The sequence below is a fragment of the Leptodactylus fuscus genome, chromosome 8 (assembly GCF_031893055.1).
Source record: "Leptodactylus fuscus isolate aLepFus1 chromosome 8, aLepFus1.hap2, whole genome shotgun sequence".
Lineage (NCBI taxonomy): Eukaryota > Metazoa > Chordata > Amphibia > Anura > Leptodactylidae > Leptodactylus > Leptodactylus fuscus.
In genome coordinates this window covers 19,455,709-19,472,078 of record NC_134272.1, presented here as the reverse complement: position 1 = coordinate 19,472,078, position 16,370 = coordinate 19,455,709, and the positions used below count along the sequence as shown (strand labels likewise).

Here is a 16,370-nt window from a genome sequence, read left to right as displayed (position 1 = left end):
TATATACAGGAGAGAAGTGGTACTGTGCAGTGTATATATACAGGAGAGAAGTGGTACTGTGCATTGTATACATACAGGAGAGAAGTGGTACTGTGCACTGTGTATATACAGGAGAGAAGTGGTACTGTGCAGTGTATATATACAGGAGAGAAGTGGTACTGTGCATTGTATACATACAGGAGAGAAGTGGTACTGTGCACTGTGTATATACAGGAGAGAAGTGGTACTGTGCACTGTGTATATACAGGAGAGAAGTGGTACTGTGCAGTGTATACATACAGGAGAGAAGTGGTACTGTGCATTGTATACATACAGGAGAGAAGTGGTACTGTGCATTGTATACATACAGGAGAGAAGTGGTACTGTGCACTGTGTATATACAGGAGAGAAGTGGTACTGTGCATTGTATGTATACAGGAGAGAAGTGGTACTGTGCACTGTGTGTATACAGGAGAGGAGTGGTACTGTGCAGTGTATATATACAGGAGAGAAGTGGTACTGTGCATACACTGTATACATACACTGTATATACAGTGTACAGTGTATACATACACTGCACAGTACCACTTCTCTCCTGTATACATACACTGCACAGTACCACTTCTCTCCTGTATATATACACTGCACAGTACCACTTCTCTCCTGTATATATACACTGCACAGTACTACTTCTCTCCTGTATATACAGGAGAGAAGTGGTACTGTGCAGTGTATATACAGGAGAGAAGTGGTACTGTGCAGTGTATGTATACAGGAGAGAAGTGGTACTGTGCATTGTTTATATACAGGAGAGAAGTGGTACTGTGCAGTGTATATATACAGGAGAGAAGTGGTACTGTGCAGTGTGTATATACAGGAGAGAAGTGGTACTGTGCAGTGTATATATACAGGAGAGAAGTGGTACTGTGCAGTGTATATATACAGGAGAGAAGTGGTACTGTGCAGTGTATATATACAGGAGAGAAGTGGTACTGTGCATTGTATACATACAGGAGAGAAGTGGTACTGTGCACTGTGTATATACAGGAGAGAAGTAGTACTGTGCAGTGTATATATACAGGAGAGAAGTGGTACTGTGCATTGTATACATACAGGAGAGAAGTGGTACTGTGCATTGTATACATACAGGAGAGAAGTGGTACTGTGCACTGTGTATATACAGGAGAGATGTGGTACTGTGCAGTGTATGTGTCTGTGTGGGTATACACACACGTGAATTGGTGCGCACAATGAAGTAGTACTGTGCGTGTAGCTATATACAGAAGTTAGACTGTTCTCTATCCCAGGTCTGCAGTCTCATCCGCCCCTGTGATCTCTCCAGCAGGCAGGATGGTGGTGGAGGTTGAGGGTTTTTTCGGTGTTTACCTCCTTTACTGCACCAACCCCAAATATAAAGGGCGAATCTACATCGGCTTCACTGTGAATCCAGAAAGACGTATCCAGCAGCACAATGGAGGCAAACAGAAGGGCGGAGCCTGGAAGACGAGCGGCAGGGGCCCCTGGTAATGTCCCAGTTATTTGTCACAATTTATCAGCGCAGGGAAAGTGTATAAGCCGAGAGTCTAGGATGTTCAGATCACAGAGCTTGTGTAGACTGGTGACGTTGTAACAAATCCTCAGCAGTGAGAATAAGGTGCAACTGACAGACAGGAGAGATATGGAGAATAAGGAGCAAGTGACAGATAAACCTATGAGAAGGGGAGAGCGGTAACTGTGGGGTCCCTTCAATCTAGCCATGTGAAGGGCCCTGGCTCCTGACATAGTGGGGACACTTTTTATTTCAGGACAGGACTTCAAATCTCAAGGTGACTTCTGTTTGTCTCTTACCTTGTGCAGGGACATGGTGCTGATCGTCCACGGATTCCCCAATGATATTGCAGCCTTACGGGTAAGAAATCACAGATTTCACTGCGAGTAGAATCAAGGACGAAATCCTACTGAGTACATGCAGTATAAAGATTGTAGATTCTGGTTATAAGATAAGATATTCCTTAGAGTGCAGCTCTGGATGTGATTGGGGTGGTACAGCAACATGGATAATACAAGAAAACAACCTACAAAAGCTCAGAATAGAAAGATGAAAAAAGATACTAGGAGTCATAAAGCAAAAACAAACTTCAGGATCAGTTAGTTCTCTGTGCAGAGTGATCGCCACTTGGCCTGATGTTGATTATACAGCCTGACCACAGATGGGAGGAAGAATCTCCGATAGCTCCTTCTCACACTTGGGGTGAAGCAGTCGGTCACTGACAGTACTTCCCAGTGCTATCACGGTCTCATACATGGGGTCGGAGTTGCTCTCCAGCATGGAGCTCACCATGGACAGTATCCTTCTGTCACCCACCACCTGTACTGGGTCAGGGGGCTCCCCAGGACAGAGCTGGCCCTTCTGATCAGCCTGTCCAGTCTATTTCTGTCCCTGGCTGTATACTACTCCTCCCAGCAAGCCCCAAGAAGTGCAACTAAGCAGTATTATTGCAACTCTAAATGTGATGGGAGCCTAAAAATTCTGAGCTCTGGCTGTGATTTGAGTATATGATGTGACTCGCCCTTTCTGTCTCCGCAGTTTGAGTGGGCCTGGCAGCACCCACATGTCTCTCGCCGGCTCACCCACGTACCACGGAAGACAAAGAAACAGTCCAGTTTTGACTTCCACCTAATGGTCCTCTACCACATGCTGCGGGTGGCGCCCTGGAATCGTTTACCCCTCACCCTGCGCTGGCTCAGACAGGAGTACCACAGAGAGCTGCCGCCCCTTCTCCAGCCCCCACTGCACATGCCACTGGCCTTCGGGCAAGTGAGGGCAAAGCCAATTGCTAAGACACAAGGGGAGAAAGGCCAAGGAGAAGCCGGAGGTGCTGAGGAGAGAGGCGTCCAGCTCCAAAGTGCCTCTCAGCGCTGCAGAATCTGTTACGACAAGATGCAGGTAAGTGCTCCGACAACCTATTGTAGAACTACAACTCCCATTATGCCCTGCCATCTGTAGACTGGGGAACACTGACCTGTAGCTTTCCTGTACTAACTGGCATCTCTTCTTCCCTGCAGAATAAGGAGGACGCCCTGCACTGCTTCCACCCCGGCTGCTCCCTGACCGCCCACATTTTATGCCTGGCCAAACTCTTCCTACAAAATGAGCCAGAACACCTGATCCCCGTGGAGGGTCAGTGCCCGAGGTCAGCCATGCACATCACCCTAATAATGCCAGTGCTACCCTATGTATCTCCTCTGAACTATCCTGTTTAAAGGGAACCTGCCAGGTCGATTTGGGACTCCTCCACCCCCCGCCCGGGTCTCTGGGGGCCTGTGGGTTATTTAGTCTCCCAAATTGTCCTGACAGATTTCTTTTAAGACCTGCACTTCGGTTTGCATAACTTCCAGATCTTACAACCTCTGCCACTTCTATCTTGCAGCTGTGGGAATTCAGTATTATGGGGAGACTTGATCCGATATAAGAAGGGCTGCTATGGAGATCTGGAGGAGATATCGCAAACGCAGGTGGAGTAGACCTCGTATTATCCAATCTCACTGCCAGAAATAGAGGATGGATATAATTTTTTATTTTTTTTCTCTGCAGGCCCATTGGGTGGACGAGCTGCACGGCTGAGCTCTGATTTTAGAGGATGTATTTATTATACGGGGTGACTACCCAGCAGAGGACGGCGCCAGTGATTGTGGGAGAATCATGTAGAAGTGAGAAAGGATCATGGGAGTTGCAATATCTCAGGACCTGGCGGGTTTTTAAATTTACAGACATTGTGATGTGTAGAGAATAAATGTTACAGACATAAGCAGAATATTCCAGAACAGAGCGCAGATCAGCAGCAGGCAGGGTACAGGCCGCCCGGATAGTGCGCTTCTTCTCTTCCTGCCCCGTAACTTATTACTTATTGTGAAGTTTCTGCTCAGACAATCTTTGCTTCCCAAGACTGACTGACTACTTGCTGAAGCATCACATGACAGGGGCTTATGGGAGGACTAGCAGAGTAAGAGGCTGCTGGAGCAGATGGTAAGTTTTCTGTTAGTGCTGAAGTACTTTATCCCTTCCCTTACTTGTCAGTACTTCTCCATAATGTCCTGCATGCTGTTGGTTGAGTGTAAGAGCTGAATCTCTTGTATCCACCAACAGCTCAGTGAGTTAGGCGCCATTCCCACAGAGTAACGCGCCACGCTTTCAGACACCTATACACGTGTCAGAGAGTGAGCGCTCAAAACTGATCCCATTCACTTCAATGTGTGCCGGCTCACGGGCGCTACACAAGGAAATCAAAGGGTTAAAAAGCCTCCCATTGATTTAAATTTGTAGCGCCCATAAGCCGGCACACATTGAAGTGAATGGGATCTGTTTTGAGCGCTCACTCTCTGACACGTGTATAGGTGTCTGAAAGCGTGGCGCGTTACTCTGTGGGAACGGAGCCTCATAGTGCGTCCAGTCCATCTGTAAGGAGTTGTATGTTCTCCTTGTGACCCCAAAGATCAAACTGATGGGGAATATAGATTATGGGACATGAATAATATCTGTAGAATGATGGTGCTACAGTATGAGTAAGCAAAATAAAGCTGTACTTACTGTAAAGGTCCTTTTGTCACTTGGCCAAGCTAGGTCTCTGGTTATATATCACATTGAAATTGCAGTATTAGGAAGGATGTGCTATACCGTAACAAAGTGTCATGAATAACTGGAAGTCCCAGCATCTGGTGTGAATACTGCCCACCACGCAAGGCAACAGAATAGAAAGGTCAACAGGAAAAAAAAAAAGCAAACCTGGAATCTTCAGGTACAAGCGTGGCAGAGGGGCATATGTACCAGTCTGTTTTATCCCCTCAGTAACTTCACTACTGAGCTGGGTGACCACTGGAGAAGAGACTGATCTAGTGCCTGCATGAGAGAACTGATGTGAAGTTCACTCTAGAGGAGGAGGATGCTACCCCCCCCCCCCCCCCCCAACAAGCATCGGCCTCCGGCCCCCCAGGGATAGTATTACCGCATCAGTCACATTACTGTGCTAATCATTCTATCGTTTTATCAATAAGGAAAACTTTATTTAGAAAATCTTATATAACATCTCAATATTACCCCATTTGGAAGGAAAAAAAAAATCCATAGCTATTAAGTCCTTAAAGAACCATTTAATTAAAAACAGAAGTCCAGCCCCCCTGATCCCCCCCCCTCCAGGCAGTGAAGACTAGCAATCACTTTCTCCATGTCTCAATGACCCCTTCACTTCTTCTTTGGCTCCTTGCAGGCCACCACATATCTCTGAGCCACGTTCAGTGGTGGAGAGTAGCCATCAGCATAGGACGTGTCTTCAAACAGCACAGAGTAGTCGTCCTGAGGCTGCGGAGACAAAGTATTACAGTGACCGTCCTGGCGGGGAGTAGCTGCAGCGTCCATTGTCAGCCATATTATCTCTTGTTTAGCACTTACTACCTGGCAGTCATAGTAAGAAGCTCATTACCCCGCCACCCCTTGCTCTGCTCTAGCCTCCATTTTGGATGTCATACTCACCCGCTGTGGGGGGGTGTGGATCAGGGCTCGGTAGAAACAGGTGGTCTGAGGGTACAGGGCGAGGACTAGCTGGTCTTTCTGGAACAAAGCCTCAGGGTCAGTTTCTGGGTTTGCTTTCCACTGGGGCAGCGGGATTATTCTCCGTCGACTGAGAGTGTGACGTCTGTTGGGGGAGGGTAACAAGATTAAGAGTGTGCAGTAAGGGTCGTATAATGGTGAGCAATAAGAATTACATCATGGCTTATGTCCTAGTCACATCCAGAGCTGCATTTCTACAATTCCAGTACCTAATAATTCTGTACATCTCTCTGCTGCTTTGTATAGACGTAGAGGTTTCAGAGAGCACCAACTATACACCCTGAGGTAGAAACCACGAAGTGTCCCACAATGGAATACAACAGAGGGTTGAGTGTTATGGAATCTTAACATAAGTTATTAGGGGGAAGGGGGGCAGATTCCAAGGGTTTGCCATAAAGCTGAGACTGCAGCTCTGGATGTGACAGGAGTAAAGTGACTCTTAAGATCTGTTGCAGTTCCTCATGCAAGTCATGTGATACTTACTCCTTTCCCTCCTCATCAATGTCATCCACCTCATACCTAGAAGACAGTGAAGGGGTTAGCTCATGCTATACAGCAATGCCCATCCATAACTGGATCCTCCAGGCCTGGCACGTACTTGTTGGCAGCGTGACTATAACTGACCACCTCGGCCAGGATCCACTGCTCGTCGCCATCCACAGCCTTCACGCGAGCCGCCACCTTGTCCCCAGGTTTTGCTACGTAATCACTGGATGCTGGGATAGCGCCACACAGAGGTGGGGGCCTGAAAGACAGACATGACGTCAGCTATGGCCTGAGCTCACTCCCCCCAGACACCAGGAGCATGCACTCACTTTTCTCCAGGCTTTCCGATCCACAGTGGCAGGGTCATGGCAGACTGCTGGAGGAGAGTCATCAGTACGCCACGTCTCATGGTCTTCCTAGGTGGTTCGGAGTCATGGTACAGGCCGGCGATCTTAGCAGCTGCAAAGAGAACACATGTGATGTATCAACTACAGTGCAAGCGGTGTCCCCAACACAGAGTCCGCCAGCCCAGCTGATCTGCAAGCTGCTTAGTGTTCTAGTGTTGCAGCTTGAGCGCTGACAAGAGTAGAGGTGGAGCTAGCACATGATACTCACCGATGCGTCTCTCCTCCAACAAGGACTTGATCTCAGCAATTTTATCTAATGATCGGCGCAGAATACTGGAGGGAGAAAAAGCAGCAAGTCAGCAGCTGGGTCACTGGAACCACACAATCTGTGGTCATAGCCAGGTGTCCCTGTCCCACCCCCTTCCCCAATCAACAAATAATGGGCGGAACCCTGACCACCAGGGATCACTCAATAGTGGTACATTACCCCAGGGGCCTCCGCTCTGGTACTAGAGACTTTACACAAGGAATACATAACAGACAAACAGAAGAGACCCATAACCGTTTCACAGCGGAGCCCTCACACAACCATAGGGCGATCTCCCGACACTTACTTGCATTCTGCTTCCGCATCAGCCTTGGCTGTTGTGTAGAGGCCACGTAGTTTAGTGCGATAATATGGGGAGACTGCAGAGAAATGAGGGAAGAATAGGAAATAGAGTCCTCATCCCTATGTGGTCATGCATTAACTTGTGCATTGAGATATATGGCATTCACTGCACCGGATAAATAACTATATTTGGATATTTCAGACTCCTACGCACAAACACGACACAAGGGGACATGAACCTTAGGTTTCTTAATCCTCAGTGCAATGTACTTTCTGTATTACAGTACATGGCATCTTTATGTGCGGTGGGGAACGGCACCCAGGAGGCCAATTAATTCAGGGCAAGACTGCGCAGCCCCTTGGACCCCAACCACCCAGGATCTGAGGGGTTAAGTAACCAGAGTATTGCCAGACGATGGAGGCTAGTCCCTGGTGTGACCTAGAAGTCACCCTGCAGGAATTGTGTTATATACTCAAGACAATGTAATAGTCCACAACGAAGCAGAAAGGAATTATAGAAGCAGTTAATCCACATTTGCCCCCTGTAGTTGTCATAGATCACAATCTAGTGACTTCCAGCTGCTGTGGATCTACAACTCCCAGGAGGACACAGCTTGGGCTCCATGCACACAACCGTGTCCTTTGTTAGGCCAGATTCACACAGGGTTTTCTGGTCTGGAAACTGAGGCTGCCTCAGTTTCTGGACCAAAAAACGGGTAGCTGTGACTTGATGCTGATGCCACTTGCACACTCCGCTCCAAATTAGGCCCAATGAATGGGTCTAGTTGGGAGGAGGGAGTGTCTTCAGGCGGACATCCGGAGGCAAATTAACCTGAAGAACAAGCATGTCGCTTCTTTTTTCCGGGAGCCAGAACAAATGACTCCTGGAAAGAGAGACCTGACTGGCTCCCATTGATTTCACAGCCTCAGAAGCCTGACCAAAACAAACTACGTATGAACTCAGCCTTAGTGTGCTGGGTCTTTTCAGAGGCCAGAGTATGAAGCGGTGACCCTGGGGCACAACTCAAAAAGATTCCTGTTCTGGTCTGCCCAAGAGAGCGGTGCATGTGTCTGTGGCAAGCACGGCTGGCGCACTGATATCATCCAGGTGCTGTCTGTGCAGTTCGCCTACAGACTCACAGCCGCTCCTGCCCATGTTACTTAACAGAAGCTACAAGATGACTGTCAGATGTGTCGCCCTTTTCCTGCCTCCGCCACTCACTCTTGTTCTCAGTCTGCATCCTCTCGTGCGTCTTCTGGATGTTCACCAGGTTGTGCTCGCTCCTCGATCGCTCCTCCTGAAAGATAAAAAGTCTGGTATAAGAAAAAATAATAAAACTGCACCATGTGAACCCAGGCTAAGAGCACTAATGGCCTCCGCACCTGCGTCTGTTTGAGAAGTTGGTGCAGCTCGCTCAGTAGCTCCGATATCCTTGTGTCTGCTGACACCAGCGCCATCTTGGATTCCTCGATTGTACTGAGAGAACAGAAAGGGGAAAAAGTGAAACTCAAACATCACAGCAGAGACATGTAAAAAACAAAATACAGGATGTGTAGTCTGAAAACAGTACAGTGTGTGTAATATATTATACATATACACACACAATTACATAGAGATTAATAGGTGGGGGGGGGGGGTTACTATATACACTGCCTCATGTGTGGACAGGGCATGCTGAGACTTCTAGTCCCTCCAGCACACACAGATCCATCCTAGGTGACCTCCAATGTAACCACAAGCTGGGAAAGCAGGGAGACTACTGACACATCAAAAGCCTTAGAATTGACACCATAATCGCGATATCACCTCATAGTATACTGATAAGCCGCACAGACACCACATTCCCCCTAGTAATAGCCCAGACTGTGATATATCGCGATACATACACCACCATGTTAACGGATGAGCCGCAAACTGCGCCCTCTTCAGGTCTACAATGCGCCATAAGGGCGAGCCCTATATAACCCCCTGTAGGTGGAGCCTCTATATCACGACAGACTTCTGCGCAGCAGCCAATGATATCCCGACAATCAAAGCCCCGAACTCACCGGGCAGTAGACGAGGCCGCTACCCACCACAACAGCGAAGGGACTCGGTCGCGGTGTGATGACGTCACCGTCACCAAGGACGCAGCGGCGGGAAGCTCGTGGGGTATGCCGGGAGTGTAGTTCTACTTACTGCGCATGTGCAGAACTGTAAACTAATTCAATTGTTGATTTTAGATTTTTGTGACTTTTTTTTTTTGCCTGAATTTTCTCAGCTTTGCCAATGATGAGCTGAGCAGAGCTGAGACTATTGGGCCTCACAGTGTTTTACGTTACAAATACTCTTGTGTGACTGTAGATCACTGTGTCGCCCTGCGAGCCTAAGAGGAGACTGGCATCCTATTGTGACCCCAAAGGTGCTGCGACCGCGACTTCTAGTCACAAAAACTCAGCAGTGTTCAGTCTTTTTGCAACTAGAAGCAGCTTCAGGTGACCGGACAAAGTGGCGGCCAAAGTCCCCGTATAGCCCGAGCCTAAGGAACCATAAATCCCAGCATGTCCTGATAAGTACAGTTACAATCCATGAATTGGGACAGAGCACACTTACCCCAAGATCCAGCAACGACCACGTCCAAGGGTTAGTCTGCCATGTTGGACAACAGACTAGGATCATGTTCACATTTACGTTATGAATTCCGTCAGTGCAGCCCACACCGCTCTGAGGAAGATCAAAGCGACAGTAAGCGTCACCGAATTAGAGATATGTCCATGGAATCCCTCAGGAATTGGCGAGATCCTCCAAATCTAGCTCTGTGTTGTGACATCTTCATCAGAAACCAATATGCAGATGTGAACACAACCCAAGGCACATTTTCTGCAAATGAAGATCCTATCACAGAAAGTTCTGGATTTTGGGCCCATTCAGTAAGAATCAGACACTTTTTTTGGGCATAAAAAGTCACAAATTGGGGGTAGCGCCACTTGCGAGTTATATAGTCACTAATGGGAATTTTTACTGCTTTTCTCAATGTGGGTGAGGGGAGGACATGAGTGGACCCAGCGCCATAGTTGTGGTGTAAATGACAACAGAAATCTACACCAACGAGGAGCTGGTATACATTTTAGCTGTGGTGCACGGGCTGCTGATGGATCCGCCTAAGTCATGGTGAAGCTTGTGATCTCTGCTAGAACAGGGCACTTCAACACCGTATACAATCCACCATATACATCCACTTGTTGTCCTTTGTGTTTATACATCGCCATCTCCAAGATCTCCGCTGCTGCCAAAAGCTAAAATCATTTAGAGACCAAATACTTCTCAAAGCTCAGGGTTTATTACAATGTATTTGGGCTTGCCAATCCTCTGTAAGGCCTGGTTCACATCTGTGTTCAGTATTCCACTCAGGGAGTCCACTTGGGGACCCCCGAATGGAAACCTATATGCATTAAAAAGCGGTTAGCTAAGAAACCACGCGGACCCATAAACTATGATAGGGTCTGTGTGTTTTCCGTATGGTGTCTGCATGAATCATGCGGAGAGAAATATACTGCAAGCAGCACTTTTCTCTCAGCATTTTTCATCCTTTTTTGGGTGGAAGCCGGCAGATCCCATTATAGTGTAAGGGGTCCGCAGGTTTCCATGGGTGACCACTTTTTTTAAAAAATGGATTAGGTTTCCGTTTGGAAACCCTAAAGGGTAAGTTCACACGGAGATTTTTGGTCAGGATTTTGAGGCTGTATTTGCCTCAAAATCTTGACCAAAAAGACGGCTCCCATTGAAATCAACAAACCGGCTCCCGGAAAAAGAAGCGAGGTGCTCATTCTTTAGGCTGTTTCGCCTTGCGATTCGACCTGAAGACACTCCCTCCTCCGTACTAGGCCCATTCATTGGGCCTAATCTGGAGCAGAGTGCGCTGCTGAATGCCGGTACAGTGCACCTGCATTCAGTCGTGGATACCCGTTTTTTTGGATCGAAACCTGAGGCGGCCTCCGTCTCAGGTTCCGGTCCAAAAAAACCTGTGTGAACTTACCCTAAGGGTGCATTCACACTGAGTAAACGCTAGCTTATTTTGTAGAGTAAAATTACACTTGTAAATTTTGCTATCCCATTGACTTCAATGATATTTTTTTACAAGTGTAAAAATACGCCTGTAAAAAATACGCCTGTAAAAAATACGCCTGTAAAAATACGCCTGTAAAATGTCATTGAAGTCAATGGGATAGCAAAATTTACAAGTGTAATTTTACTCTACAAAATAAGCTAGCGTTTACTCAGTGTGAATGCACCCTAAGGGTGCATTCACACTGAGTAAACGCTAGCTTATTCTGAACGTAAAACACGTTCAGAATAAGCGGCGTCTAAAGCAGCTCCATTCATTTCTATGGGAGCGGGGATACGAGCGCTCCCCATAGAAATGAATGGGCTGCTTCTTTCACTCCGTGCAGTCCCATTGAAGTGAATGGGGAGTGCCGGCGTATACGGCAAGCTCTGCTCATGCCGGAGCGTACACGCCGGCACTCCCCATTCACTTCAATGGGACTGCACGGAGTGAAAGAAGCAGCCCATTCATTTCTATGGGGAGCGCTCGTATCCCCGCTCCCATAGAAATGAATGGAGCTGCTTTAGACGCCGCTTATTCTGAACGTGTTTTACGTTCAGAATAAGCTAGCGTTTACTCAGTGTGAATGCACCCTTTAAGGCTGAGTTCACACAGAGTTTTTTGGTCAGGAATCTGCCATTTTGAGGCGGATTCCTGACCAAATTCCTAACCAAAAAACTGTGAACTCAGCCTTACGCATGTGTGAACCTCACGTAAACTAAACACCCTGGACTCCAGGTGGATACAAAATACCTGCACTGATACATTGTAACAAACTATGGACAGGTTGTGTTTTTCTCACAGGATTGACTATGCAGATACATTATAACAAGTCCTCAGCTGTGAGTCTGATTAAGCGAGTACAGTTGTAGGAAGTATTGGAATACCCCTGACTGTTCCCATTCATTGACAGCAAGCAGAGATTTTGATAATAGTGAGGGATTAATAGGCGACACATAGGGAGGCTCATGGCGCCAGGCAGCTGACAGGAGTAGTAGTGTGAGTCACGTACTGCCTGTTGATGTGGCTTCAGGACACGTTTCTTTACAGTTGGAGTCTCGTGCTCGGAGGACAACATGTCCTGGCCATTCACATTCCCAGCAGGTGAATAACACACCATGTTTAGCTCCGCCCGCGAGTGCTGAGTCGGCGCTTCTGCTGATATGTCATTTGTTTTGTTTTCATATTGATAACGACAAGGACAAAGTCATAACAATAATTCACCCAGCTTTCCCAGACACAGGTAGAACAAAAATTATTCTGAAATCGACGTCTGCCACCTATCTGTAGTTGGGTTATAATGGTTATGGATCTTTACAACTAGCACCCAGCTTCCCCAGTCTCCTGAATAGCAAATCTAATTGTTATGGATATAAGAATACGTAACTAGTCAGGAGTCTAAGGGAACTTGGTGACCAATGTGAAGGCAGCCATGTTGGTGGTCACCCTGCTTTCCCAGAAACAGATATATTCAAGATAACACTGAAGTCATCGTGTGTTATACTTGTTATGGATCGCTACAGCCATCACCCAACTTTCCAAGTAACAAATACAACTAAGATAATTCTGAAGTTGTTGTCTTCTGTCACCTATCTGTAGCTGGATTATATTCGTTATGGATCTTTACAGCCGTCACCCAACTTTCCAAGTCATATGAATACCAAATCTAGTTAGTTATGTAGCTGTATGACAGCCGGGAATCTATGTCTACTTAACAAGGCAGACTTGCCATTCAGGAGTCGAGGAAAGCTTGTGACAGGTACGAATCTGGCCATATTGACGTCACCCAGCTTTCCCAGAAACAGAATGTGAGAAATGTTTGACTATAGTATTTGTCATGCTGTAATGTGTATATTACACGCGGTCAGTGACTGTTATGGCTGTCACGCTGCAGTTACTCATTGCCATGACTAAAAACAAACATTAGCCGTAGGGCGGGGCTGTCTGGGTGACACCTTGTCTCCGCCCCCTCACCCTGACCCCCTCCCTGGGTCCTGTTTATTTGCTCTTGTATTTGTCAAGGCCATGCGCCAACCGCCCCACCAAGGGCGAAGAAACTGGAAAAATCCAGAAACCTGCAACATGTGGGATATGGTTAGAAGGGGTTAATCTACACTGGCGGTAAATGAAGGGTTTATACCAATGCAGGGGGGGCCCTAGGGGCCCAGGAGGAAGTGTCACTGGATTCCAGGGGGGCGCTGGATGATCCCATGTGTGGAAACCGTAACTGAGCGGCAGATGTGACTCCCTGCTGAATGTGAATGTACATCAGCCTGCAGCTGGCTGGCACTGGAGGGGTTAATGCTGGGTGCAGACCAAGCTCCTGCGGGTGTAATATTCTGCAGACATCTCTCGAAAGCCGTGACTCCATGCTGAGATGCTCTGCAGAGCCCTGTCCATGCACTGTGGCTGTATAAATTAGATGCAATGCTCTGCATTATTGTATCCGAATGCTGTAATGTTGTAAAGCTGTAATGATCTGCAGGGCAACATATGGTTCAATATTATGCAGAACATGGTCATGTACTAAGCTCTGTAACTCTGCACGCCATGGCGCAATGTTCTGCATCACACTTCCATGCTACAAAAAAAAAAAAAAAAAAAAAGCTGCAAAACTCTGTGGCGCATCATCTAGTGCGATGTTCTGCAGAATAAAGCTGTGATGTTTCCACATACTGCTATGACTATATAGCATAGTGTACAACGTGCTGCTCAGAAACATAAGTTGTCTCGTGCTGCAAAGCACTTAACAAGTCTGTGATAGTCTGCAGAACACTAGAATTGCAATGCTCTGCAGATTAATATATTTAGTCTGCAGCTGCAGTGGTCTCTAAGACGATAGCAATGTTCTCCAGAACTGCACAGGGCGTGATAGACTGTAGTTCCTGGAGAGATGCTCTGCAGGAGATGGTGTAATCTAATGTAAACAGAGGACACCAAGTCTGATGCAATGTGAGGAGGTGGGGCTAGGGGCAGGGTAGGTGGAGACTGGGCGGAGCCTTCACAATATAAACTTCAGACAAAGACAAGGCTCAAAACAACAAAGAGCCAAGAGATCGAGGGACGGACGAGGACGAGCGACAGCACAAGACCTCACCCCAGAGACCACCGCTGTGACCGCCATCATGACCACCTCATACGTACAGGCTGACAAGCTGCAGCCCACAGACTTCGAAGTCAGATACTTTGATGACTACGACTTCTACAACCTCACCGACCGCTATGCCTGTAAGTAACCGCTCTGCCCCACAACTCCCATGAGACTTATCTATACGTATAACATCCCTTAAACCGTAGATGTGGCGACTATTGCGCTGAGCGGTCACGCTGTTAACCCCCACAACTGATGCGGCTGAGCACCTTGTCCATCTCTGGTCCATAATACCGTACAGTCAGCGAATTGTAAAATCTGTATAATGTAATGGGCCAGAGCTCCTATTATAGTAAACGGATAGAATGTATAATTCCCCTCCCCCAGGTCTCTGCTATTATTGTCACAGCAATCCCCAGGGACTGTGTATTTAGTCATGTGATTTCCACAAGGGTAGCGCTCTCATTAACCCAATATCTGCCTGAGCATAGAAAGGACATGTGGCAAACAGTCATCTTATATCTTCATCTCCCCAGTGCCCACCGCAGCCAGGAAGGGTCGCACCAAGAAAGAGGCGCGAGAGAACACCAACAGAGACAGCCCCTGTGGTCACGAGAGGAAGATTGTGGACAAACTACAGAAGACCGAGAACAAGAGGAAGTCTAAGCCTGGCAAAGAGTGACACTGAGGTGAGCTGGGTGGAGGAAGAGGAGAAGGAGGTGGCGAGGAAGAGGAGAAGGAGGTGGCGAGGAAGAGGAGAAGGAGGTGGCGAGGAGGAGAAGGCCGTGTAGAGATTCTTACTGTTTAGCTACAGATGTAGTCCAGATGAGTTGTATGTGATCTTGTGGCTGAAACCAATCAGTAACATTACAAAATATAGCCGTGTCCCAAATATATACCCGTTCTAATACCACCATGTATGTACAAGAATATAACTACTATAATACTGCTCCTATGTACAAGAATATAACTACTATAATACTGCTTCTATGTACAAGAATATAACTACTATAATACTGCTCCTATGTACAAGAATATAACTACTATAATACTGCCCCTATGTACAAGAATATAACTACTATAATACTGCTCCTATGTACAAGAATATAACTACTATAATACTGCCCCTATGTACAAGAATATAACTACTATAATACTGCTCCTATGTACAAGAATATAACTACTATAATACTGCTCCTATGTACAAGAATATAACTACTATAATACTGCTCCTATGTACAGGAATATAACTACTATAATACTGCTCCTATGTACAGGAATATAACTACTATAATACTGCTCCTATGTACAAGAATATAACTACTATAATACTGCTCCTATGTACAAAAATATAACTACTATAATACTGCTCCTGTGTACAAGAACATAACTACTATAATACTGCCCCTATGTACAAGAATATAACTACTATAATACTGCTCCTATGTACAAGAATATAACTACTATAATACTGCTCCTATGTACAAGAATATAACTACTATAATACTGCTCCTATGTACAAGAATATAACTACTATAATACTGCTCCTATGTACAAGAATATAACTACTATAATACTGCCCCCTATGTACAAGAATATAACTACTATAATACTGCTCCTATGTACAAGAATATAACTACTATAATACTGCTCCTATGTACAAGAATATAACTACTATAATACTGCTCCTATGTACAAGATTACTACTGTAATACCACCCCCATGTATAAGAATATAACGTCTACAATGCTGCCCACCATTGTTAGCTTTGTTTTCAGTGACATTTTTACCTTTCACGTTCCTGCAGGTTTTCTCTCCGGACGGCACTAGGGCGCAGGAACCGTTGGCATGTGACAGACACAGAGAACTTGGAGCGTCGGGGAAGGTGGACAGAAGTCTCCGCTGTTCAGCAGGAACACGCAGAGCAGATGCTGGAGACCAGCTGCAGAGCATTCCTCCGGCACGCCGCCTCGACCAGCAGGGCACGCGGCAGCAGAAGAGAGCTGCAGCACATCACATCTGTTTGTAGCAGTATAGAGAACATGCAGAGCATCGCTCTGTCATGTGGTGTTGTGTAGTGGGAATGAGTCATGACTCCATTAACCATTTCATGGCTGCAGGGAATTGAATGTTTTTCAGAGGTGAAAATAAAGATGTTTGATGTAAA

At 46.6% G+C, this 16,370-nt stretch overlaps 3 protein-coding genes across 4 annotated transcripts in view; 2 read left to right on the top strand and 1 right to left on the bottom strand.

Moving 5' to 3' along the window:
* LOC142217448 (structure-specific endonuclease subunit slx1-like) overlaps positions 1 to 4,213 on the top strand; it is a 7,492-nt gene extending 3,279 nt beyond the window's left edge. Inside the window, exons 2-7 of one of the 2 annotated variants that reach the window (XM_075285694.1) lie at positions 1,322 to 1,502; positions 1,837 to 1,888; positions 2,567 to 2,926; positions 3,046 to 3,173; positions 3,411 to 3,495; positions 3,575 to 4,213. In XM_075285694.1, the coding sequence (XP_075141795.1) occupies positions 1,330 to 1,502; positions 1,837 to 1,888; positions 2,567 to 2,926; positions 3,046 to 3,173; positions 3,411 to 3,495; positions 3,575 to 3,604 (828 nt within the window). In that variant the 5' untranslated portion in view covers positions 1,322 to 1,329 and the 3' untranslated portion in view covers positions 3,605 to 4,213. The remainder of the gene's footprint in view (positions 1 to 1,321; positions 1,503 to 1,836; positions 1,889 to 2,566; positions 2,927 to 3,045; positions 3,174 to 3,410; positions 3,496 to 3,574) is intronic. The other variant, XM_075285695.1, reaches the window with a different exon arrangement.
* A 914-nt stretch (positions 4,214 to 5,127) lies between these two features.
* Positions 5,128 to 9,142, bottom strand: SGF29 (SAGA complex associated factor 29). Its single transcript, XM_075285812.1, has 10 exons — positions 9,077 to 9,142; positions 8,411 to 8,504; positions 8,250 to 8,325; positions 7,032 to 7,104; positions 6,686 to 6,750; positions 6,400 to 6,529; positions 6,183 to 6,329; positions 6,068 to 6,103; positions 5,507 to 5,669; positions 5,128 to 5,335 (listed from the first exon to the last, which is right to left on the bottom strand). Exons 2-10 carry the CDS (start codon positions 8,483 to 8,485, stop codon positions 5,219 to 5,221), a joined length of 882 nt encoding a protein of 293 aa, XP_075141913.1. The 5' UTR covers positions 8,486 to 8,504; positions 9,077 to 9,142; the 3' UTR covers positions 5,128 to 5,218.
* Positions 9,143 to 14,142: 5,000 nt separating this feature from the next.
* LOC142216218 (nuclear protein 1-like) lies at positions 14,143 to 16,370 on the top strand. The gene is made up of 3 exons (XM_075283885.1): positions 14,143 to 14,340; positions 14,740 to 14,892; positions 16,011 to 16,370. The coding sequence occupies exons 1-2, from the start codon at positions 14,238 to 14,240 to the stop codon at positions 14,883 to 14,885; spliced, it is 249 nt and encodes an 82-aa protein (XP_075139986.1). The 5' UTR covers positions 14,143 to 14,237; the 3' UTR covers positions 14,886 to 14,892; positions 16,011 to 16,370.

Bases quoted from the DNA above. Each gene is read 5' to 3' on its own strand.
- SGF29 (XM_075285812.1), bottom strand. From the start codon at position 8,485: ATGGCGCTGGTGTCAGCAGACACAAGGATATCGGAGCTACTGAGCGAG. The intron at 8,326-8,410 runs GTGCGGAGGCCA...TTTATCTTTCAG, and splicing joins AACTTCTCAAACAGACGCAG to GAGGAGCGATCGAGGAGCGA. The intron at 6,530-6,685 runs GTGAGTATCATG...TTCTCTTTGCAG, and splicing joins GTTGGAGGAGAGACGCATCG to CTGCTAAGATCGCCGGCCTG.
- LOC142216218 (XM_075283885.1), top strand. From the start codon at position 14,238: ATGACCACCTCATACGTACAGGCTGACAAGCTGCAGCCCACAGACTTC. The intron at 14,341-14,739 runs GTAAGTAACCGC...TCATCTCCCCAG, and splicing joins CCTCACCGACCGCTATGCCT to TGCCCACCGCAGCCAGGAAG.